The sequence below is a fragment of the Artemia sp. Qi Xiang Cuo genome, chromosome 13 (assembly GCF_049724085.1).
Source record: "Artemia sp. Qi Xiang Cuo chromosome 13, ASM4972408v1, whole genome shotgun sequence".
Classification (NCBI taxonomy): Eukaryota; Metazoa; Arthropoda; class Branchiopoda; order Anostraca; family Artemiidae; genus Artemia; species Artemia sp. Qi Xiang Cuo.
Genome location: NC_142806.1, coordinates 44,151,463 through 44,175,634, shown reverse-complemented (window position 1 = coordinate 44,175,634; position 24,172 = coordinate 44,151,463). Strand labels below are relative to the sequence as shown.

Sequence of the window (24,172 nt, the reverse complement as noted above, 5' to 3'; positions counted from 1 at the left end):
GGAAAGATCAAAATACCAGTGGCCTGATCTGTTTCCACCTTCTGAAGGGTCGTCAGAAGTAAACTGAATGGGGGGGAATGCATAAAAGAAATAAGGCTTCCAATTCATTGCAAATTCATCTACGAAAAAACATTATGGATCCGGTTTCCAAGAAACAAATGGTTTAATCTGAAAATTTAATCTAGTCACAAACAAATCAATATATACTGACTGACATACCAAAAAATTCAAAATATTAAATATTTCAAAATCCAATTTCCATTCCTTTTCATTATCAAATTTTCGTGGTGCCTTATCCACAATATCAGCAACCCCAGGCACATGTTCTGCAGATATCTATCCTTTGCCCTGCGGTACTACCTGCCAGACCTTATTTACGAAATAATTACAAAATTTAAATTTTGATCTTCCCATTTTATTTATGTAAGCTACTGTGGTTATATTTTCAGAACGCAGCCAAACAATCATGCCTTTAATATCATGGGCAAAACAGTTTAATCCCAGATAAACGGCCTTCGTTTCTAAGACATTGATATCCAATCTCTTCTCTTCTGAGGACCATTCACCTGTGGCCGTTTTCATGGAATATTCATCCACGAGTGCCCAACCTAGTTTCGACGCATCACTACACAAATATTTGTCAATTGATCTAGACTCAATTGCCTTAGAAGCATGATTGGCAATATCCAACCACCATTGTAGTTCTGAATTTACATTAGATGTTAAAATTATCCTTGCCGAAAAATTACCCTTCGCGTACCTTAATGCTTGAGTTTTCAACGATTCCGCTTTTCGGTAATATAAAGACCCTAATTCTACTGCTGGAAATGTTGAAACAAGAACGCCAAGAGTTTCAGCCAATTCTTGAATCGTAGTCAATTTTTGACTAAGAATTTTTTGAAACCAAATGTATAACCTTTTTAATTTTTCTTTCCGGCAGGACAATACGCATTGATCGCGAATCTAACAAAAAGCCCAGAAATTCTATTTGTTGGCTTGGAATGAGAACTGACTTTCACGGGTGGATCAGAAACCACAGTTCTGACAGTCATTTCACTGTTTCATAGACATTATTTTGACACTCTAAATATGACCTTCCTAGAAGGAGAGAATCGTCTAAATACGTAACTGACAAATACTCTTTTCTTTGAAGCAGGGAGATAACAGGTTTCATAAGTTTCGTAAGAACCCTCGGGGCAGATGATAAGCCATTTGGCATTGAAGTAAACACATAACAACGGTAAACTTTAAAACAAAGCCACATTTTATCTTAAAAATCAACAGGGCATTATTAATAAAACTCGACTAGGTCAATAGAGGCCATATAACAATTTTTTGTCATCAAAAAAACCGCAGAATGAACACTTTCCTTTTTAAAATGGTAATATTTAAGGTTTTCATTTAAATTTTTAAGATTAAGAATAAACCGAGTAGACCCATCTTTCTTTGGGACTGTAAAAACAGGAGAAATACAACGTATTTCCTTTATTCTGAAGTCGGGTACTTTAACAATAACACCTTTATGCAATAAAATATCAAATTCTTTTCTTATAGCCTCAATTTCTTCAAACGTAAAACTTTAGTTTTTTGTTTTCAAAGCTTTTAGTGGTGTTTTCTCAAATTCAATCTTATAGCCTGAGGCCACAATATTCAAAATATTCAAATCACTGGTTATTGACTGCCATTTTGAGATGTACTTACTAATTCTCCCAGCTTTAAAGTTATCAGCAAAATGTTGTGACTGTCTATTGAAATTAACAACAAAATCATAAAAATCAAGGTCGGGGTATGGTAAACAGTACATACCAGCTATTTGCGCTCCCTTTTCTGGAAATTCTTTAATTTCTTGAATTTCGACCTCGCTTGACAGTACTGGCCCTGACTTCTGTGATAATTTGGACAGGGGGCCTCTCTCTTCCATCGGCAATAACGGTAGGCCCCCCCTTGCACGTTTTTTGGTTTTCCAAAATATTTTTTCAAATCCACCATGGATTTAACTTTAGACGTTGTTTTGGCAATATCTTTGCCAAAAAGATTCTCCGTGACTTTGACTTCAGGGGCACATAAAGATGATGCTACAGTGGGATCTGGGCTCAATTCGAATTTCAACGCATGACGTCTTTTTAAACTTAGATCATAATTGGTGAGGCCAAGCATGTGAACTGCATCTGTAAGGTTTTTGACAACCTTTTCTTTAATATGCTCATTTTCTAGCTCAAGAATCGCATTTGCTGCCTCTAAAACACAAAATGTTGAGTGAGCAATTGTCTGCTGCACTTGAAGGGCCTTAGCATCCCTCTGTTCAGCCTGTGATGAGAGAATTGCCCAAATTTCACTATTCACCTTTGGAGGAACAATTTTTTCGGTATTCGCAGGCCTAGGGTGGTGCTCAAATAACTCTCTTAGCTTCACTATTTCCAAAGGCTCAGAAAAAGCTCTATTTCCAACTTTGGCAAGTTTCTTATGGATCTTGGGACCCTCTTTGGTACCAGAACGTTCTTAAGAAATCTTTCTGAATAGAGCGTCATTTGACGTGTCTTCTTTTAATCTTTTACCTTTGTGTTTTTCGGAGAAGCCTTCCGCTTTGTGTCATGGATTTTTGTGGGGCTCCGAGAGCAAGATTTTTCGTTCCTAGAACTAATTTCAGGGCTCCGAGAGCCATATCGAGCACGAGTTTGAAACTCTGGGCTCCGAGAGCCATTTGTTTGATCGCTATCACTCTCACTTGAGAGTATTCTGCGACGCGAATGAGCTTTATATTGCCTGCCACGCCTCACACGATCATAATCTTCATCGACTAAATTGTCCAACAATCCAATCACTAACTCACTATCACTCATTATTTAATTTGGTCTGAATCAAAGCGAATGCTAATGTCAACTGGTTTTGTTTTGGTCAATCGAGGCGATTGCAAAGGTCTATCTCAGTTGAACTCGAAGGCGGAGCTAAGGCGCTCCTTTTGGAGTAGAATTTCGGATAAAGAAGATTGCATATCTTCTTGCCATACTTTTCATGGCACAAATTTTACCTTGTCAAGAAACAATGTTACCTCTAGGATATCAATAAAGCTCAATACTGGAGACAACCTTGGATATTATTTCTAAGTAAACGAGAAAATTATGTTTATAAGAAAGTTAATTTTATCTTGCATACTTTTTTTAGTATTACCCGACTAAAACCCTTTTATCAAGTGAAAAACTTCAGAAAACTGCCCAAAAATCCAAATTTAGTATTCAAGTTGGACTTTCCCAAAATTATCTCCAAGAAATTTGGATGTTCCACAGTATTTTTGTTCTTCGGTTTGGGAAGAGATAATATTTTGTTCTGCAGGACTGCAACATAAAATTTTTCTGAAAAACTTTACTTTCTCAGCAGGGATAGTTTTGTTTTGGCACTATGTGCAACAAGAGGAAAAAAAAAACAGTTTTTACTTTCCCGTTTCACGATTCTCATTCCGGGGAAAAATTTTGAGTTTGTATCTCTTGCTACTTAACAGCTACTTAACAGCACTGGTAATGAAAGAGAAAAAACAGCTTAGAAAGTAGTAGTCTTGCTACCAAACACAAAAATAAATAATAGCAAGTAGCCTAATGCTGTAGATAAATAAATAAATCCTAAGACGAACTAAAATAAATCAATAGAATAATAGAGTCAAACTTAAAAGGAGCATAAATGGTCACAAAGAGAAGTAGGGTTACCATACCCTAATTGCTCTAAAGGTCATAGCGTCATTTGTCATTGCCTGAAAAAACCGCTTTAAATAAAAGTTAAAATAGAGATAAATCCTTTTATTAGACTGTGATAGCTCACAACAAATACTGGCTATTTTGGTAACATATGCAGTGACCATCATCAACAGAAATACTAAAGTAAGACAATTAAGACCAATAATTTATATACAAAATAAAATAACTGTATATTGTTTAATCTTTTCAGTTTTTTCAATGCAATGTCGGAAGCAAGTCTCCTTTACCTTTCAGTTTTCGGTTCATTAACATTATTAGAACTAACAATTGGGCAGAGGTTAAATGCATTGGGTAAAATGAACTTAATTCTATATGAATCTGATAAATTATCGTAAATAGAGTTAAAGCCGAAATCACGTGTGTCTCTATTTAAAGCCATGTGTTTGAATAAAATTTTCTTAATTTCAATAGTTTCCCGAAAATTTGCTTTAAACCCCGGTCCCTAGAAATCAACGACCCGGAGCCTGGAAGGTCAAGGAGACTTGCTTCGGGCATTGCACTGAAAAAAATAATGGCATTAAACAATATATAGCTATTTTATTTTGTATATAAATTATTGTTCTTAATTGTTTTATTTTCGTATTTCGGCTGATAACGGTCACTGCATAAGTGACCGAAATATCCAGTATTTGATGTGAATTATCACTGCCTAATAAAAGGATTTATCCCTATTTGAATTTTTATTTATCGTCATCTAAGGGCAATGTGGTCTTCAAAATTACCTAAACATTTCTTAAGCCCGTGCTCTTTTATTATTATTAATTGAAAAATCTTTTTCCACGAAACAAGTTTTTCAAAGAGAAGTCAAAGCCAAAATGAACAGAAATAAATTCAAATAATCTTCTAAGCATAAAACTACCATAAATCACCATCAATAAATAAATGAAACCCGAAACGAATAGAAATTAAAACAAACAACCGAGTGAAAATAAAAACAAGCATAAATTAACTTTAGTAAGGGTGACAACCCCCGTGCCTTTTGAAGACCAAAACATGATTTGCAATTTGCTGAAAAAAATGACCGTGGATTGTCAGTCTAATATCCATTTACTGATATTTATTACAGTAAGAAAGTGAAAACATTTAAAATATATTTTGTTTTCAGTAAAGTCCAAATTATGTTCTGGTCTTGAGAAGGCAAGGGGGTTTGTCAGCCCTACTCATGTTCATTTTTGATTGTTTTGAGTTTGACTCGTTTGAGTTTGACTTTTGAGCATTCCTATAAATCTTCCTAATCACGATTTTTTTTTGCGTCTTATTAAGCTGTTCCTAGGTTTTGTCCAGGTCCTCAAAATGTTAAATATATGACATGGGTTTATAATTTTGTGGCCATTTGCGTAATTTACATTGGCTACTCTTATAGGATAAACTACCTTGTATCTTCAGAAATGTGAGTTATAATAGATGCTATAAGTGCGGGATGGTGGGGAGAGCAATCAGACGGTTGCAGGCTATTCGAATAGCCTAAAAAAAACAAAAAAAAAACAAGAAAATACATGCTTAGAATCACCCGAGCAGATACTGCTCAGTGACTACCTCAGGCTTTCATGCTTGACGCTGGTTCAGAGAGATGGTACCTTACGGATAGGACTGATCGGGTACTTTTTACCAATACGCTAGCCCAGACTTAATTTAGAAAGCCGGTCTTCTGGGTAAGCTCTCTATTAATGGTATATCCATCTGAACTTGAGCGGTTTATTCCCCCATGGAAAAATACCAGTTGTACAATTCCTTTCTCTAGCTTATACAAGAAAAAAAAAACAATAGTCAGTAGATACAATCAAAAAGAACCTTACTGTTAACTCCAATCACAAAAACAGAACAGAACTTGAAAATTACAAAACCTTTTTTAAACTTGTGCAATTAGCTCTTCCCGTGAGACGCTCTGACCGATCTTAGGGGGTTCAAGATTATGCTTGTTTGAAGAGATTTTATTAATTTTTCAAATTTCTCCAGAAAATATAAAAATCTATCTGGCCTAGCGTATGAGTCATAGTCTATGCATTATTTCAAACATGAACATAGTCCATGTTTACAAATATTTTTTTTCTTTTTTGTTTTTTTTTTGGGGGGGCGGGGGGGGTACAATTTTTTTAACGCATCAAAATTTGTTTATATTCATTTTTTAAAGTTTTTATACGAGACGAAAAATATTTAATGGGGGGGGGGTTCAACCCCCTCCCCCTTGGATTCATCCTTGCCATATCCTTGGATACGTCCTATCACATGTATTGAAAATTTAAATCGCCTAAAATAATTTGTTTTAAGGAATCTGTTCAGTTTTCAGTAAAGTGCAAACTATACTCCAGCCTTTTTTTGGGAGGGGGGGATATAAACGTTAAAAATACTTCAGCCCTCCCCCAGCCCTAGAAGTGCAAGCTTATCTAATTAGTTTACCATAGAAGATGTAAAAGATACTTAACATGAAAAGGAAGTAAAAAGTTAAAAGAAAACTATAAATTAATAAAAAGAACACAAGGACATTTATCAGAGGCAACGATAAAGCGTTGTCTATAGTATAGGCCGTAGGGCTTCAATGTTTTATTAATATTAATTTAAAAAACTTTCCTAAAAATAAGTTTTTCAAAGAAACGTAAAGGTCATTTTAAACTTAGCTCAGCAGATAAAATATTCCCTTAGTCTAAAACCTACTGCGTCATTGGCGCTTTACTGAAAACCAATTTTAGTACCAATGTTTTCTATTGTACTTAATATTGAAAATAAACATTAAAATTATAGTAAAGTTTTGAAATGATGAGCTTTCAGAAAGTAATATCATTATACATCAAATATACAGTTCAATTTATTATTTCTTTCTAAAGTTGTTCAAGGCGAATATAGTTCCACTACAAACAAGAGTTGGGATACTGCCCCCTTGTGAAATAGATTCTTGTACTGATGTTCAACAACTAACATAATTATATATCAAATATTCAATTCAATGTTGTTTATACTTTCCAAGACTGTTCAAGGCGCATATAGTGTTCAGTAAAGCGCCAATGACGCAGTAGGTTTTAGACTTTTACAGTGAGAGAAGGAGGCAATATCCAAACTCTTGTTTGTAGTGATTTTTGTTCGTTTAAAGCTTGAATTGCATGTTCAATTTAAGATTCACTCGTTTTAAGATTTATTTATTCATATACAATAATATCTATTGTATGTTTGTTTGCATTCATTGTTTATTTAATTTCTGTTCGTTTTGAGTTTCATTTATACTTCAATAGCAAAATATTCATTTTTTCGTTGTAAGCTTGATTTTCATATTCAATCTAGGTATTACTCACTTAAAGATCTGTTTATTCATTTATATTATTACTTGTTGTATGTTTTTTCCTATGACTGTTTATTTAATTTCTGTTCGTTTTGGGTTTCATTTATTCTTTAATAGTAATATTCTGGTCGTTTTAAGTTTGAATTTTAACAAGTATTTTTATCTGCTGAGCTTAAGTTTAAAATGGCATTTACTTTTCTTTGAAAAACTTGTTGTACGGAAAGGTTCTTTCAATTAATTTTTGTTCGTTTTTGATTGCAAAAAGTTTCAAGTTTTTAAAAATTCCTTATTTCAAAATCAAACTTTAAGATAAAAATCTAATCTTCAGCAAAGTATCAAAACTGGTATCAAAGTAACAATATCAAAGTGAAAATAGTTTGCACACTTTGAAATGAGCCCCCTTTGAAGTTTATACGACGACCCCTTCTATATGAAGTGCGTAAGTGAAAAAAATGGAGTGTGGAAGAGGCTAGCTGCTCTCCGATCACTTTTTAATCTTAAAAAGTGAATTACAACTTTCAATTTCCAATCAAATGAGCCCTCTATGAAATTTTTACGACCATCCCTTCCATAACGACAATATATGCCCCAAGGGCATAACTTACAACGCCTACCCTCAGGCCCTGGGGGGCTGTGTCGACACTAAAATTTTTGTTATCTGAACTTTGCTATCTAAACTATATGAAGTGCGTCTGGGAAAAAAATAAATAGAGTGTGGGGAAAGCTAGTTGCCGTCGGATATCATTTGACTCTTAAAAAGTGAACTAGCGCTTTCAATTTCCAATCAAATGAGCCCTCTCTGAAGTTTGTACAAGCATCCCTTTTATAAGAACCATGCACGCCCCAGGACAACACTTAAAACGCCTACCCCTTGGGCCCTAGGGGGTTGTATTGACACGAAGGTTTTTTTTATCTAATTTTTGAACAATTAAAAAAAAAGTGGCTATCCCAAAATTTGTAGCGGATGGGTTTGCAGAAAAAAGGGCATGGGAGGGAGGGGGGGCTAGGTGACCTTAAATCTCTTGTATCTTAAAAAGTGAACTAGAGCTTTAAATTTCCAATCAAATGAAATCTCTATGAAGTTTATACGAGCATCCCTTTCATAAGAACCAGAGATGCTCTTAGGGCATGACTTAGGGCAACACCTTCTTTTGGGCCCTGGGGGGTTGTATTGACACCGGAGTTGTCTATCTCAAAATTTTCGTCAGATGGGCTGGGAGAAAGAAGGCGTGGGGCGGGCTAGTTGCCCTTGGATCTCATTTGGCTATTAAAAAGTGAACTCGAAATTTTAGTTTCCAGTCAAATGAGCCCTCTCTGAAGTTTTTACAAGCATCCCTTCCATAAGAACCATACATGCCCCTGGCCATAACTTACAACGCCAGTCCTCGGGCCCTCGGGGCTGTGTCAACACCTGAGTTTTTTCTATCTTACTTTTGAACAATTTTTAACTTAATGGCTATCTAAAAAAAATTTTCGAATGCATTCGGGGAAAAAGGGGTATGGGGGCTAGTTGCCCTCTAATCTCTTTAATTTCAAAAACTGAGCTAGGATTTTTAGTTCCAATCAAATTAGCCTCCCTGAAGTTTTTACGTGCAGCCCTTCCATAAGAACCATATATTCCCACACGGCATAACTTACGACGTCTGCCTTCGGGCCTTGGATGGCTGTGTCGACCCAGGAGTTTTCGTTATATGGTCTTTGAACTATTGTTAAGAAATGGCTGTCTCAATGTTCTTATCAGATGCGTTTCAGCAAAAAAGGGTGTGAAGAGGGGGGGGGGTAAGTTGCCCTCCAATCTCTTTTAACTCTTAAAAAGTGAACTAGAACTATCAATTTCCAATCGAATGAGAACTCTTTGAAGTTTAGACGAGCATCCCTTCCATAAGAACTATATATGCCCCTAGGGCATAACTAACAACGCCTGCTCCCGGACCCTTGGGTATTGGGTCGACACCGGAGTTTTTGTTATATGATCTTGGAACTATTTTTAACAAAATAGCTATCTCAAAATTTTCATCTGATACATTTGGGAAAAAAGGCGTGGGGGGGCTGTTTACCCTTCGATGTCTTTCGATGATTAAAGAGTCAAGTACTAATTTCCATTTCCGTTCAACTGAATACTCTCCAAAATTTATGCAATCACTCCTCCTATAATAGCCATGTATGGTCCCCGAGTATAATTTATAACCCTTGCCCTGAATACCTTGGGGGGGATTGTCATGTTCAAAGATATAATTTCCAGAGCTTTTAACTACGTTGAACAAAATGGTTATCTCAGAATTTTGACTGGATGTGTTTGGGGAAATGCTGGGCGTGGAAGGGGTGTTAGTTGCCTTCCAATCACTTTCGACCATTAAAAAAGGCACTAGCCATTTAAATTTCCAATTGATTGAGCCCTTTTTGAAGTTTCTACGACAATCCTTTCTATAAAAACTTTATATGACCCCAGGGCATACCTTACAACCCTTACCCTGAGGGCCGTGGGGAGCCTGTCATCCTCAAAGACCCAATTTCCGGAATTTTCAAGCACGTTGAACTAAATGGCTATCTCAAAGTTTTGATTGGATGTGTTTGGGGAAAAGGTGGGCGTGAGAGGGGGATTAGTTGCCCTCCAATCACTTTTGAGTGTTAAAAAGGTCACTAGCCCTTTGAATTTCTAATCGAATGAGCCCTTCTTGAAGTTTCTACGACAGAGCCTTCTATAAAAAGCCTATATGCCCCAAGGGCATTACTTACAACCCTTGCCCTGAGGGCTGTGGGGGAGTGTTCTCCTCAAAAACATAATTTCTATGTGGAAATCAGCTATATAGAACAAAATGGATATCTCAAAATATTGATTGGATGTGTCTGGGGAAATGATAGGCATAGAAGAGGGGTTCGTTGCCTTCCAATCACTTTCGACCCTTAAAAACGGCACTAGAACTCTCGATTTCCAATCGAATGAGCCCCCTTTGAAGTTTTTATGACGACTCCTTCCATATGAAGTTCCTCTGGGAAAAAAAATAATAAAACATTGGAGCTGTATGGCTAATACTATAGGCAGCGCTACAGCATTGCCTCTGATTTATTTATTATTCTTTTTTTATATGGAAGGGCACTTCATATGGAAGGGGTCATTGTATAAACTTAAAAGGGGGCTTATTCAATTGGAAATCAAGAGTTCTATTGCTTTTTTAAGTGTCAAAAGTGATTAAAGGACAACTAGCCCCCCTTAACGCCCTTTTTTTTCCCAAATGCAACCGGTAAAGATTTTGAGATAGCCATTTTATTAAAAATATATCAATGATCAAATAACGAAAACTCCGCTGTCGACAAAACCCCCAAGGGTCCGGGGACAGGCGTTGTAAGTTATGCCCTGGGGGCATATATGGTTCTTTTGGAAGGAATGCTCGTAAAAACTTTAGAGAAGGCTCATTTGATTGGAAATTGAATGTTCTAGTTCTCTTTTTAACAGTCAAAAGATGTCGAAGGGTAACCAGCACCCCCTCCCCCTACCCTTTTCTCCAAATTCATCTGATTTGAGATAACCATTTTGTTAAAAATACTTCTAAGATCATGTAACAAAATCTCCAGTGTCAACACAGTCCCCCAGGTCCCGGGAGCAGGTGTTGTAAGTTATGCCTTGGGGGCATATTATGGTTCTTATGGATAAGAAGCTCCTACAAACTTTTAAGAGGGCTCATTTGATTGGAAATTGATAGTTCTAGTTCACTTTTCAATATTCAAAAGAGAACAGAGGGCAGCTGGCCCCCTCTCCACGCCTTTTTTTCCTCAAACCCATCTGATAAGAACTTTGACATAGTCATTTTTTTCAATAGTTCAAAGACAATATAACGAAAACTCCGGTGCCCACACAACCCCCATGCCCCAAGGGCAGGCGTTGTAAGTTATGCCCTGGGGGAATATATTGTTCTTATGGAAGGGATGATTGTAAAAACTTCAAAGAGGGCTCATGTGATTGTAAATTGAAACTTCTAGTTCAGTTTATGAGACACAAAAGAGATTGGAGGGCAACTATTCGCCCCCACGCCCCTTTTTCCCAAAATGCATCCGATAAAAATTTTGAGATAATCATTTTGTTAAAAATTTTTCAAAATTTCAGATAACAAAACTCAGGTGTCGACACAACCCTCTAGGACCCGGGAGCAGACGTTGTAAGTTATACCCTGGGGCATATAATGTCCTTATGAAAGGGATGCTCATATAAAGTTCGAGCTCACTTTTTAAGAGTCAAAAGAGATCCAAGGGCAACTAGCCCCCCCACGCCTTTTTTTTCAAACTCATCTTGAGATATGCATTTTGTTAAAAACAGTTCAAAGGTCGGAAGAAAAAGTCTAGTGTCAATACAACCTCGCAAAGCCCGGGGGAAGGCGTTTAAAGTTATGCCCTGAAGGCATGTATGGTTCTTATGAAAGGGATGCTCGTATAAACTTCATAGAGGGCTTATTTGATTGGAAATTGGAAGTTCTAGTTCAATTTTTAAGAGTCAGAAGATTGATGGGTAACGACCCCCTCCCCCAAACCCATCCGCTACAAATTATGAGTTAGCCTTTTTTTAAAAACTTGTTCAAAAATTAGATAACAAAAACTCCGGTGTCGACACAACCCTGCAGGGCCCGAGGGGTATGCGTTGTAAGTGAGGTTCTGGGGATGTATGTGGTTTTTATGAAGGGATGCTCGTATAAGCTTCAGACATGGCTCATTTGATTGGAAATAGAAAGTTCTAGTTCACTTTTTAGAGTTAAAAGACATCTGAGGGAATCTAGCCCCCCCCCCACACACACCCTTTTTCACCAAACCCATCCAATAATAATTTTAAGATAGCCATTTCATTAAAAATATTTCAAATGTCAGATAAGAAAAACCCCTGTGTCGAAGCAACCACCAAGGACCAGAGGGCAGGCGTTGTAAGTAAAGCTCTGGGGGCTTATATGGTTCTTATGGAAAGGAAGCTCGTATAAACTCCGGAGAGGGCTCTTCTGATTGGAAATTGAAAGCTCTATTTCACTTTTTAAGAGTAAAAAGAGATAAGAGGGAAACTGCCCCCCTCCCTCTACGCCCTATTTTCCTCAAACCCATCCGACAAGAACTTTGAGAGAGCCATTTTTTCAAAGATCATATTACGGAAACTCCAGGGTGGACACAACCCTTCAGGGCCCGGGGTAGGCATTGTGAGTGATGCCCGGTGGGTATATATAGCTGTTATGGAAAGGATACTCGTATAAACTTCAGAGAGGGCTCATTTGAATGGAAATTGAAAGTTCTAGTTCAATTTATAAGATTAAAAGAGATTGGAGGGCAACTAGTCTCACCCCACGCCGTTTTTTCCGCAAACCCCTCTGATACAAATTTTGAGATAGCCATTTTTTTTAAATAGTTCAAAGGTAAGATAACAAAAACTCCGGTATCAACACAACTCTCCACGGCCCGGGAGCAGGCGTTGTAAGCTATGGTCTGGGGCCGTTTATGGTTCTTAGGAAAGGGTTGCTCGCATAAACTTTAGAGAAGGCTCTTTTAATTTGAAATTAAAAGTGAAAGTTCACTTTTTCAGAGTCAAAAGAAATCGGAGGAATACCAGCCCCTCCCCCCTCCACGCCTTTTCTTCCCCAAACCCATCCAATGAAAATTTTGAGACGGCCATTTTGTTAAAAATAGTTTCAAGCATCATATATTAAAGTCTAGGTTTCGACAAAACCCTCCAGGGCCTGAAGATTGGCATTGAAAATTATGGCCTGGGTGCATATAGCCTATGGTTCTTATAGAAAGGATTCTCGTATAAACTTCAGAGAGGGCTCATTTGATTGAAAATGGATAGTTCTAGTTAACTTTTAAAGAGTCAAAAGGGATTGAAAGGCAATTAGTCTCCCCCCTCAAGTCCTTTTTTCCCCAAACCCATCCAATAAAATTTTGAGCTAGCCATTTTGTTAAAAATAATTCAAACATCAGATAATAAAACTTCAAACTGGACAAGAACCCATTTTTTACTCTGATATTGTTACTTTGATGCTAGTTTTGATACTTTGATGAACATTTGATTCTCAAAAAAAAATTGGATTTTGAAATAAGGTATTTTTAAAAACTTGTAACTTTTTGCAATCGAAAAGGAACAAAGATTAATTTAAAAAAAACACTTTCTGAAAAAGAATTTTTTCAAGAAAAGTAAAGGCCAATTTAAACTAAAGATCAGCAGATACAAATAAATCCCTATAAAATTCAAAACGACCAGAAATTACTATTAAAGAATAAATGAAACCCAAAACGAACAGAAATTAAATAAACAATCATATCAAAGAAACATACAACAAGTAATAATATAAATGAACAAATAAATTTTAAAGCGAGTAATACTTAAATTGAATATGGAAATCAATCTTAAAACGAAAAGAAATATTTTGCTATTGAAGCATAAATGAAACTCAGAACGAACAGAAATTAAATAAAGAATCTAGGCAGACATACATACAGTAGATACTAATGTAAATGAATAAATAAATCTTAAAACGAGTGAAACTTAAATTGAATATGCAAATCAAGCTTGAAATGAACAAAAATCACTTTTCTTACGGAAAAAGTCTGAAACCTACTGCGTCGTGGCGCTTTACTTTGAGGATAAGCCCCCCCCCCTCCAACAGCCCTCAGGGAAAGGGATGTAAGTCATGGCATTTAGAGTCTTTTTTATAGAAATAGTGGTCGTTTATACTTCGGAAGGGACTCATTGGATTGGTAATTAGAATTTCTAGTGTACTTGTTAAGAGTCAAAGTGATCAGAGCGTAGCTTTCCACCCCCCCCCCCCTCCCGCGTCCCCGACACGTCGTGTTTTCCCAAGATGTATTCAATAGAAATTTTAAAACAGCTCTTTTATTCAAAATAGTCCAACGATCATAAAACAAGGCTTTTGGGGTTGATACAAAGCACCAGTGTCTGAGGGTTACGGTTGTAAGTTATGCCCCTGGGGCATTTAAATTTCTTATGGAAGGGATGGTTGTATACACCTTAGAGGTGGCTCATTTGGTTGAAATTGGAATCTCTAGTTCCCTTTTAAGAGTCAAAGGTGATGGAGGTTAATTAGCCCCCCCTCCATTTACCCTTCTGTTTACCAAACACATCTGATTGACATTGTGCGAAAACAATTTTGTTTAAAATATTCCAAAGAACATATAACAATGCCTCCAGGGTTGAAACAACCCCCCAGAGCTCTGGGGTAAGGGCTTTTAGTTGTGCCTTGGGGGTATATTAGGTTTTGTGGAATGGGTGGTCATATTAAATTCAGATGGCCCTTTTAAAGAGTCAAAGTGATTTGAGAGAAATCAAACTTCCCCCCATGCCCATCATTTCCCAAAACAAACATCTAATCAAAGTTTTGGCACATCAATTTATTTCAGAACTAACAAAAATTACAACTAAGAAAAGACAATATGCGCATTTAGAATGTCAAAATAGCGCGTCTTAAGAAATGATTTGTGTATTAAGTTGGAACACTCAGAGAATACTTAAAGGGGAAGATCAATTGACCAAAAGGCAATATGTGCATACTACTACTAATACTACTGCTAGTGCAAAATTTACTAGTTCTACTAGTACTATTACGATTGCTCCAACTACTACTTCCATCACAACTACTTGTAAGGTTAAGAACATTAAGATGAAAATCTCGAGAGGTATATGAATATACATGTTATCAAAAGAGCGAATCGAAAAGGTTATAGCAAGGGTTAATTCTATTAAGTGATTAAATAGAAAAAACAAGTTTTTTAAACTGAAAGTAAGGAGCGACATTAAAACTTAAAACGAACAGAAATTATTCCGTATATGAAAGGGGCTGTTCCCTCCTCAATGCCTCACTCTTTACGCTAAAGTTTTTTATTGTTTTAAAAAATAAAGTTGTGAGACAGAATCAAACTTTAGCGTAAAGAGTGAGGCGTTGAGGAGGGGACAGCCCCTTTCATATCCGGAATAATTTCTGTTCTTTTTAAGTTTTAATGTCGCTTCTTACTTTCAGTTAAAAAAACTTGTTTTTTTTTATTTAATTTCTGATCGTTTTTTAGTTAATGCAGCTTTTATTTTGGCTCACCATCATTGAATAGGTAAACAAAATTTGCATAAAAATTGTACTTTTCTTTTGCTAAATGGATGTCTCTAAATTTGGTTATGGCGTAATTTACAAATTAACTTACGTAACTAACTTCTATATTCGTATATTTTTCTTCTGGCAAAAAATACAAAGTTGCAGATTTTTGCAAATATCAGCTTGAAACCTATGTAATAGGGTTTTCTGATACGCTGAATCTGACGGTGTGATTTTCATTAAAATTCTTTCACTTGTAGGGGATGTTTCACCCCTCTTTAAAAAATCCGGTAAATATTCTCAGGCTCGTAGCCTTTGATGAGTAATACTAAACTTAATAAAATTTATATATTTGAAATCAGCATTATAAACCCATTCTTTTGATACATTTATTGACATCAAAATTCCGTTTTTAAAAGTTTCGATTACTATTGAGCCGTATCGCTTGTTTTTTTATTGTTTTTTTTTATTACGTATATGTTATTACGCATATGACGGGGTTTTCCCTTTATTCAATACCACGCTGTTTACGTTAAACGTTAAAACAAAAATTTAATTCACAAACCCCTGAATCACAAAAGCCGTTTAATTAGAATAGATAGCTCTTTTGAAAGCACTAAAAAAAACTGTAGCGTAAAGAGCGAGGTATTGACTTGGGGGAGAACCCCCTCATATACGTTATAATTTCTGTTTGTTTTAACTTCTAATGTTGCTTCTTATTTTCAGTTGAAATTTTTTTTTTTTTTAATTTAATTTCTGATCGTTTTTTAAATAATGCTTGGAATTCCAGCGCCCCCTTCACAGAGATGTCCCTTACCCCAAAGAAACATCTTCCACGGAAAGATTCTCCCGAGTAACCCCTTCCTCCAGCCCCCCCCCCTCCAGAAATTATCCTTCCTGAAAATGTCTGTATACTTCCCAATAACCAATAAATAATGCTGGCAAGTCCGGCGCCCCCTTCATTGCAATTTCCCTCCCCCCATGAAAACTTCTTTCATGGACAGATCCTCCATCATAACCCCCGACCCCCCCCCCCAACTACCAGAAAAAAACCTGAAAACGTCTGTATACTTCCCAATAACCAATACTATATATAAACATTGGGTAAAGTTCATAACTTTCAGCCCTCCCCCCGGGACTTCTGGGGATTAAGTCATCCTAAAAGACATAGTTATCATATTTTCAACCATGCTGAACAAAATGGCTATCTCAACATTTTGATCGGGTGACTTTGGTGAAAATATGAGCGTGGGAGGGGACCTAGTTGCCCTCTATTTTTTTGGTCACTTAAAAAGGGCACTAGAACTTTTCATTTCGGTTCCAATGAGTCCTCCCACGATATTCTAGGACCACTGGGTAGATACGATGACCCCTGGGAAAAAAAAACAAAAAAAAAACAAATAAACACGCATTCGTGATCTTTCTTCTGGCAAAAAAAAAGCAAATTCCAAATTTTCGTAAATAGATGCTCGAAACCTGTACAGTAGGATTCTATAACATGCTGAATTTGATGGTGTGATTTTCATTAAGGTTCTATAACTTTTAGGGGGTCTTTTCCCATTTTTTTTAAAATCAGCCAAATTTTCTCAGGCGCGTAACTTTTGATCGGTAGCACTAAACTTGATGAAAGTTATATATTTGAAATCTGCATTGAAATTTGATTCTTTTGATGTATCTATTGGTATCAAAAACCCGTTTTCTAGAGTTTCGGTTACCATTGAGCCGGGTCGCTCCTTACTTACAGTTCGTTACCATGAACTGTTTGATGACAACCTACCATCCGTATGCAGCTTGTCAAAATGACATGCCAGCAATATCTTAGGAATAGTTTTGGGTGTGAAATTAAAACCTACAAAGCCTGTTGTGGGGGATGTTGAACTAACCGAAAGACAATATTTGCATCATAACACTACTGCTTCTGCTCCTACAAATACTACTACTATTATTATTTCTGTTACTACTACGACTGCTACTAAGGATAAGACTACTACTAATAACTGTACTCCTAATGCCACTACTATAACTACTGGTGCTACTACTACTATTAATAAACCTAAGGGTATGAAGGCGAAAATTCTGGGCAATATTATAACTGTATTGAAGTAAATCGGAACAATCTATAGGTCGTTACCTACATAGGTTGTTAGGAGGACCTATCAGCAATACCGGCCGGTTGATGGCATTAAGTTAAAAATATCATCATGTGTTGAAGGGGATGTTGAAAAAAACGCTGCGTACATACTACTGCTAATGCTACTACTGCTACTAACACTATTGCTACCACTCAAGCTAAGGGTATTAAGCTGAAGTTTTCAAGGAATATTTAGGCGGATGCTGAACTAAATCAAAACAAACTATGATCACGTAGGTTATCAACAAGGTGTCAACATCACGGCTTACATCATTGAGTTAAACCTTTCAGGTAAGTTGTGACACATTTTGAACTAGCCAGAAGTCACTATATGTGTACTTTTGATACTACTTCTACGGTTACTGTAACTAAGGGCATTAAGTTGAAACGTTTGGGGGAAGTTTCAATTAGCCAAAAACTCTATACGCATGCAAGTATTAATGCAAGTGTCAAGTTTTTGATTTCTCCAGTTCTTCTTTAGGGTATGTGTTGTGACGGTGGGAAAGTTCAAATACCTAGGGTAATCAACAGATGCAAAAGGTGGAGCAACTAGTGAGATTCAAAGCAGGATTAGCAAACCTTGGTCCGTTTTGGCCAGCTCCGCAAACCACTTTGGAGTAGAAGGGAAATCAACCTCGTGACGAAGCTTAGGATCTACTCAGTATGTGTGCATTCAATTTTGTTATACAGATGTGGGACCTGACCCTTCAAGGTGGAAGAAGAGCTTCAGCTTGATACTTTTGACCGAAAATAGCTAAGGGCTATTAGCAACCTACGGCTGGCATAAAGGATCAGCAACCAAGAGCTGATGAAGGTATGCGGACAAAAGCATGACGTTTCCACCATGATCAAGAAAAGACGTCTCAAGTGGCTAAGTCGCGTAATGAGGCACTCAGAAGAGACCCTGACATGCTAAGTACTACTAGCAGCCCCCGCTCCTTCATGGAAGAAAAACCTAGGTGGTCAGATGAAATCTTGGCTGAATATCGTCAAAAAGGATGTCGAACCGCTTGGGGATTCCGAAAGCATAGTCACAAGTGGGACAAGGTATGGCTGGAGTTTATTCAACCACTCACAGAAGATAGAACCCAATAGAAGCATTTGGTCCAGCAGCTTCTTGATGCCAAGTTGGGCTGAACAGCCTGTGTCTCGTCTTAGTAAATAAGTAAGTAAGCAATAAAAGGGGAAAAAAGCAATATTATAGGCAGCGCTGCTCTATCATAGCTAGTAATATCATTAATATTCTAAGTGAGCTAATTTGATTCTAAATTTGAAGTTCAACTACCCTTTTTATGAGTCAAAAGTGATTGGAGGGCTATTAGCCCTCCTCTTTGGCTCATAATTTTCCAAACACTTCCAATACAAATTTAAGATAGTCATTTGGTTTAGCATAGCTCAACGGTTTTATAACTGTATTTCTAAAACTATTGCGTAAGTCAACACCCCACACTTATATAATTTGCCCATTATGTTTAAAAACTAAATATTGTCTTAAGATTAAATAAAACAGCACTGTGGATATTCTGATTGCCAATAAGACATCTTAGCAATATCTCAAGAACGACTGAAGGTATTACGCTCAAACTTTTGGCGCTACTTCTATTACATCTTCTGCTCATAAAACTTAACTAAATCAAAAGGGTGTAAGTGTATCCCAGCTATCAAAGAAAATAGATAGATTGTTTTAAGAATGGTATCAAGTTCTTTTTTTCAGTTCAAATAGAGGAGATATAAAAGTAAATTAAATACTACTATTTGTGTCCAGATTTTTAAAAGGATGTATGTTGTTAAAAATGGTAGAAAAAATTTCTCTAGCAGACAAATAGCAGGCTAAACTATAAATTCTTAAAGAAAAACCGAAAAGATTTAAACTATTATTTGCTTTTTCTTTTTTGACAGTAGTAAGACATATGGTACCACAAAACTAGATCTAAAAATGGCCTATCACGATAAATCTACAAGAAAGGTATTTGACCTACTTTAGAGAGAGAGGCGTTAGAATTCAATTGACAGATTACAGATTATTAACAGATTAAGTCTTCAGGAAGTTTTCACGTGATTCTTGCATGGACATATCACAGAATTATTGCATGGACATAGAATGAGAATAACTTTTCAAATTTCCAAAAGGAGAAAGGCCTTGAAATATTAATTACTTATCAACTAAGGGTAAATTAGAGGGAATGGTGACTCCAATGAAAGACAAATATTGTTTTTATTTTGGAGGGGTGTCTTGAAAATAATTATTTAAATTTCCGAATATATTTAATGCGGAAATTTTGAATGTATACGGGTGATCGCTATAATACACAAGTACCAAGTGAGGAGTGCAGTTCATATAAAATATTTTATATTATTGGGAAAATAAATAAAGTCGAAATTGAACATCTATATCCCAACAATCAAGGACCCCAACCACTAAGGACCCTGGCCACCAAGGACCCCAACCACTAAGGACCCCAGCCGAAAAGAACCCAAACCTCCAAGAAACCCAATACAGCCCCAACTTTTTGGACCCTCCCTCACATTTTTTTTAAAAAAAATTTTCGACGTTTAATTTTTTTAACTTTTTTAACTTATATTTTATTTTTATATTTTTTAACATGGAAATTTTGTTCATCTTATTTTTACATGTCTTAAATTGACAGAAAATATGGAAATTTATTCAACTTGTTTTTCGTCTTTGAAAATATTCAAAAGAGATCTTGAACTTTTCTTCACTTCTTCAAGAAAAATTAGAATTAAAGTGGAACTTTAGTTTTAGTTTAGTTTTATTTTAGAGTATTACATAGATTTTTAGTTTTAGTTTAGAGTTTTAATTTAGATTTTTAGTTTAGATTGTTAGTTTAGATTATTAGTTTAGAGCTTTAGCTTAGAGTTTTAGCTTAGATATTTAGTTTAGAGTATTAGTTTAGTGTTTTAGTTTAGCGTTTTAGCTTAGAGTCTTAGTTTAGGGCTTTATTTTAGTATCAGTTTAGTGTTTTAGTTTAGAGTTTTAGTTTAGAGTTTTAGTTTAGTTTCAGTTAAGAGTTTTAGTTTAGTTTAGTTTTATTTTACAGTTTTAGTTAGAGGTTTAGTTTAGTTTTTGTTTAGATTTTTTTTAAGAGTTTAAAGTAGAGTTGCAGTTTAGTTGTTGTTAAGAGTTTTAGTTTAGAGTTTTAGTTTATTTTTAGTTTAACTAGTTTAGATTTTTAGTTTAGTTTTAGTTTAACTAGTTAATAGTTTTAGTTAGAGCTGTAGTTTCGTTTTAGGTAAGAGTTTTTGTCTAGAGTTTTAATTTTGAGTTTTAGTTTAGTTTAGTTTTAGTTTAAATTTTCAGTTTAGTTTTAGTTTTAGTTTAGAGTCTTAGTTTAGTTGAGTTCTAAATTAGAGTTTCAGTTTGGAGTTTTAGTTTAGTTTTACTTTAAATTTTTAGTTTAGAGTGTTAATTAAGAGTTTTACTTTAGATTTTTAGTTTAGAGTATTAGTTTAGAGTATTATCTTAGAGTTTTAGCTAAAGAGTTTTAGTTTAGAGCAATAGCTTAGATTTTTAGTTCAGAGTTTTAACTTAGAGTTTTGCTGTAACTCAAACTCCTAACTAAAACTAAACTAAAACTCTAACTAAAATTCTAAACTAAAACTAAACTATAACTCTAAACTAAAACCCTAAGCTAAAACTCTAAACTAAAACTGTAAGCTAAGGTTCTAAACTGAAATTCTAAACTAATACTCTAAACTAATACTCTAAACTAAAAATCTAAAGTAAAACTCTTAATTAAAACTCTATACTAAAATTGAACCAAGACTCTACGTAAAACTCTAAACTAAAACAAAACTATAACTCTAAACTAAAACTCTAAGCTAAGACTCTAAACTAAAACTCTAAGCTAATACTATAAACTAATACTCTAAACTAAAAATCTAAACTAAAAATCTTAATTAAAACTCTAAACTAAAACTCTGAATTAAAACTTTAAACTAAAACTCTTAACAAAAACTAAACTAAAACTCAAACTAAAACTGTAAACTAAAACCAAACTATAACTCTATACTAAAACTCTAAGCTAAGACTCTAAACTAAAACTCTAAGCTAAGAATCTAAACTAAAACTCTAAACTTAAACTCTAAACTAAAACTCTAAGCTAAAACTCTAAACTAAAACTAAACTAAAACTAAACTAAACTAAAACTAAAACTAAAATAAAACTCTAAACTAAATCTCTAAATTAAAAATCTAAATTAAAACTCTAAACTGAAACTCTTAACTAAAACTAAACTACAAATCTAACTAAAACTCTTAACTAAAAATAAACTAAAGCTCTTAACTAAAACTAATCTAAATCTAAAACTCTAACTAAAACTAAAATAAAACTCTAAACTAAAACTAAACTAAAACTGTTAACTAAAACTAAACTAAACTATAACTAAAACTCTTAACTAAAACTAAACTAAAACTCTAAACTAAAATTAAACTAAAACTCTAAAGTAAAACTTTAAACAAACACTTTAAACTGAAACTCGAAACTAAAACTCTAAGTTAAAACTCTAAGCTAAGACTCTAAACTAAAACTCCAAAAAATTCCAAGTCACGAAAAAAGAAAAGGGCTACTACAAACACTATTTTTCAAATAGTAAACGTCACGACTAACATATCTATATCATTCTCATTTTGTATTTCTAAAATTATTAAATGTGTGTTTTTTTTTGTTTTAAGTATATTTCATGTCATTTTAAGAAATTTAAAAAAATTCTAAGTTAAAAAGAATAATAATAATAAAAAAGTTAAAAAACACTAAACTTCAAAAAAAGTATAAAAATCAAATGGGGGAGGGTACAAAAGTTGTGAGGGGCTGTATTGGTGTCCATGGAGGTTACAGTTTTTGTCGACTGGGGTCCTTGGTGGCTGGGGTCATTAGTAGTTGGTGTCCTTGATGGTTGGGATATGGATGTTCAAAGTCTGTCGTATCAATGCCTAAAATGTGTACGGCTTTATTAATTTTAACGTTATGTATATTCCTAATACTACGCAACATTTGATATTAACTGTAATCCTCACTTGGTACTTTTGTATTTTAGCGACCACACTTATACATTTAAAATTTCCGCGTTAAATATATTCGGAAATTTCATTAATTATTCTCAAGACATACCTCCAAAATGAAAACAATATTTATCTCTTAATGGAGTCACCATCCCCTTAAATTTACCCTTAGCTGATAAGCGATTAATATTTCAAGGCTTCCTCCCTTCGGAAATTTGAATAATTATTCTCATTCTATGTCCATGCAATAATTATTTGATATGTCCATGCAAGAATCATGTTACAAATTTCTGAATACTCAATCTGTTAATAATTTGTAATATCTCAATTGATTTCTAACACCTCTCTCTGAAGTAGGTCAAATACCTTCTCTTGTATATTTATCGTCATAGGCTATTTTTATATCTAGTTTCGTGGAACTAGATGTCTTACTACTAAAGACTATAGCAGTATAAAACGAATAGAAATTAATTAAAAAAATCTTTTCCATAAATTAAATTTTTCAAAGAAAAGTAAAGAACTCCATTAAACCAAAAGTGAGCAAAAATTGAAAAAAATAATTTGCCAAGCGTAAAACAACCACAAATCAGTATCGATAAGTAAATGAAACCCAAAACGAACAGAAATTACAATAAATAGCCGACTCAAACCCAAAACGAGCAGAAATTAACATGAGTAGGGCTCAAAATCCCTATGTCTTCCCAAGGCCGAATCATAATTTGCACTTTAGTGAAAAAATTTAATTGTTTCGTTTTTAAAATTTTTAGAAACCAAATATTATCAAAATTTAAAGGAATAAATATCAGCATAGGCTATGCATATTAAACTGACAATGTACATTCACTTTTTTTTGTTTGGAGATTTGTGTTATTATTTTTGCCATATTTCTGCCATAAAACTGTAAAGAATTTTTAACTGGTCATTGGAACATCTACTTTCATTAATTTTTCTTCTTGGACTTTAACATTTTTGGAGGACTGATAACTAGTAATGAAAATTCTACCATTGGAATAAACAATGGTGGAAAACCTATACAGAATAAAGTCCCTATCTTGAACAAAAAGGAAAATCATATTTTGCATGGGAAGCAGTGAAATGCGTCCATTTCTTCTTCTTTTTGTTCTTTTTTTTCTTCATCGTTTGTTGGGAAATAGAAAGTGAATACTTTCAAAAAAATCATAGTCAACATAATAATGTGTTTGATATTTGTTAAACGTAGCCACCTATTTACGGATAGCTTTACTTATGTTAGTAGCAAGAAAATACTGCACGATTCCATGGAATGCTGATGCATATTCTTTTGCGAAATGATCTCTTTTTCCTATCAAAAACTGATTTTCTAAATATTGAGCCCTTAGGAGTACATATTTATATCTGTTTGAAAGCTTGACTACACTATAAGCAGTTTCATTCTAAACGCAGATAGTTCCCCTCTGTGTGCTGAACTGTTTTCTCATTTGTGTTTCTTTATTTCAGCCCATAGGAGGATGCAGACGGTTACAAATCTATTTATAGTTAGTCTAAGTCTAGCAGATTTAATGATGGCAATGCTGAATTGTATATTCAACGTTGTATACGCTATAAACGACAAGTAAGTTTGTTTGTTTAATATTAGCATTCAAGTCTCAAACAAAAACCATCGCTGTCGCGATAGCATCATTTTCACATGGAAGTATAGAGTGACACTAAAACTAAAAACGAACAGAAAATATTTCGTACGTGTAAGGGATGCTCCTTCTCTAACCCCCCAATCTTTACGCTAATTTCATATAGTATGATGCTAAAAGTATTTATGAGTGCAAGTGGCGTGTAACCTACTCCTATCAGTTCCAATTGTTTTTGTGCTTTAGGAGTTACTCCTAAAACTTTGGCGACAAAAGTCAAGCTTTTGCATAAAAAGCGCGGGGCTAAGGAGATACTCAAATCATAATATAACGTT

At 34.9% G+C, this 24,172-nt stretch overlaps 1 protein-coding gene and 1 pseudogene across 1 annotated transcript in view; one reads left to right on the top strand and one right to left on the bottom strand.

Annotated features, from left to right (window-relative positions):
* LOC148945322 (tachykinin-like peptides receptor 86C) overlaps nucleotides 1–24,172 on the top strand; it is a 418,581-nt gene that overhangs the window by 22,388 nt on the left and 372,021 nt on the right. Inside the window, exon 2 of the mRNA XM_089099004.1 lies at nucleotides 23,710–23,824. Coding sequence (XP_088955130.1) covers nucleotides 23,710–23,824 — 115 coding nt within the window. The remainder of the gene's footprint in view (nucleotides 1–23,709; nucleotides 23,825–24,172) is intronic.
* Nucleotides 1,839–2,868, bottom strand: LOC148945324 (uncharacterized; annotated as a pseudogene).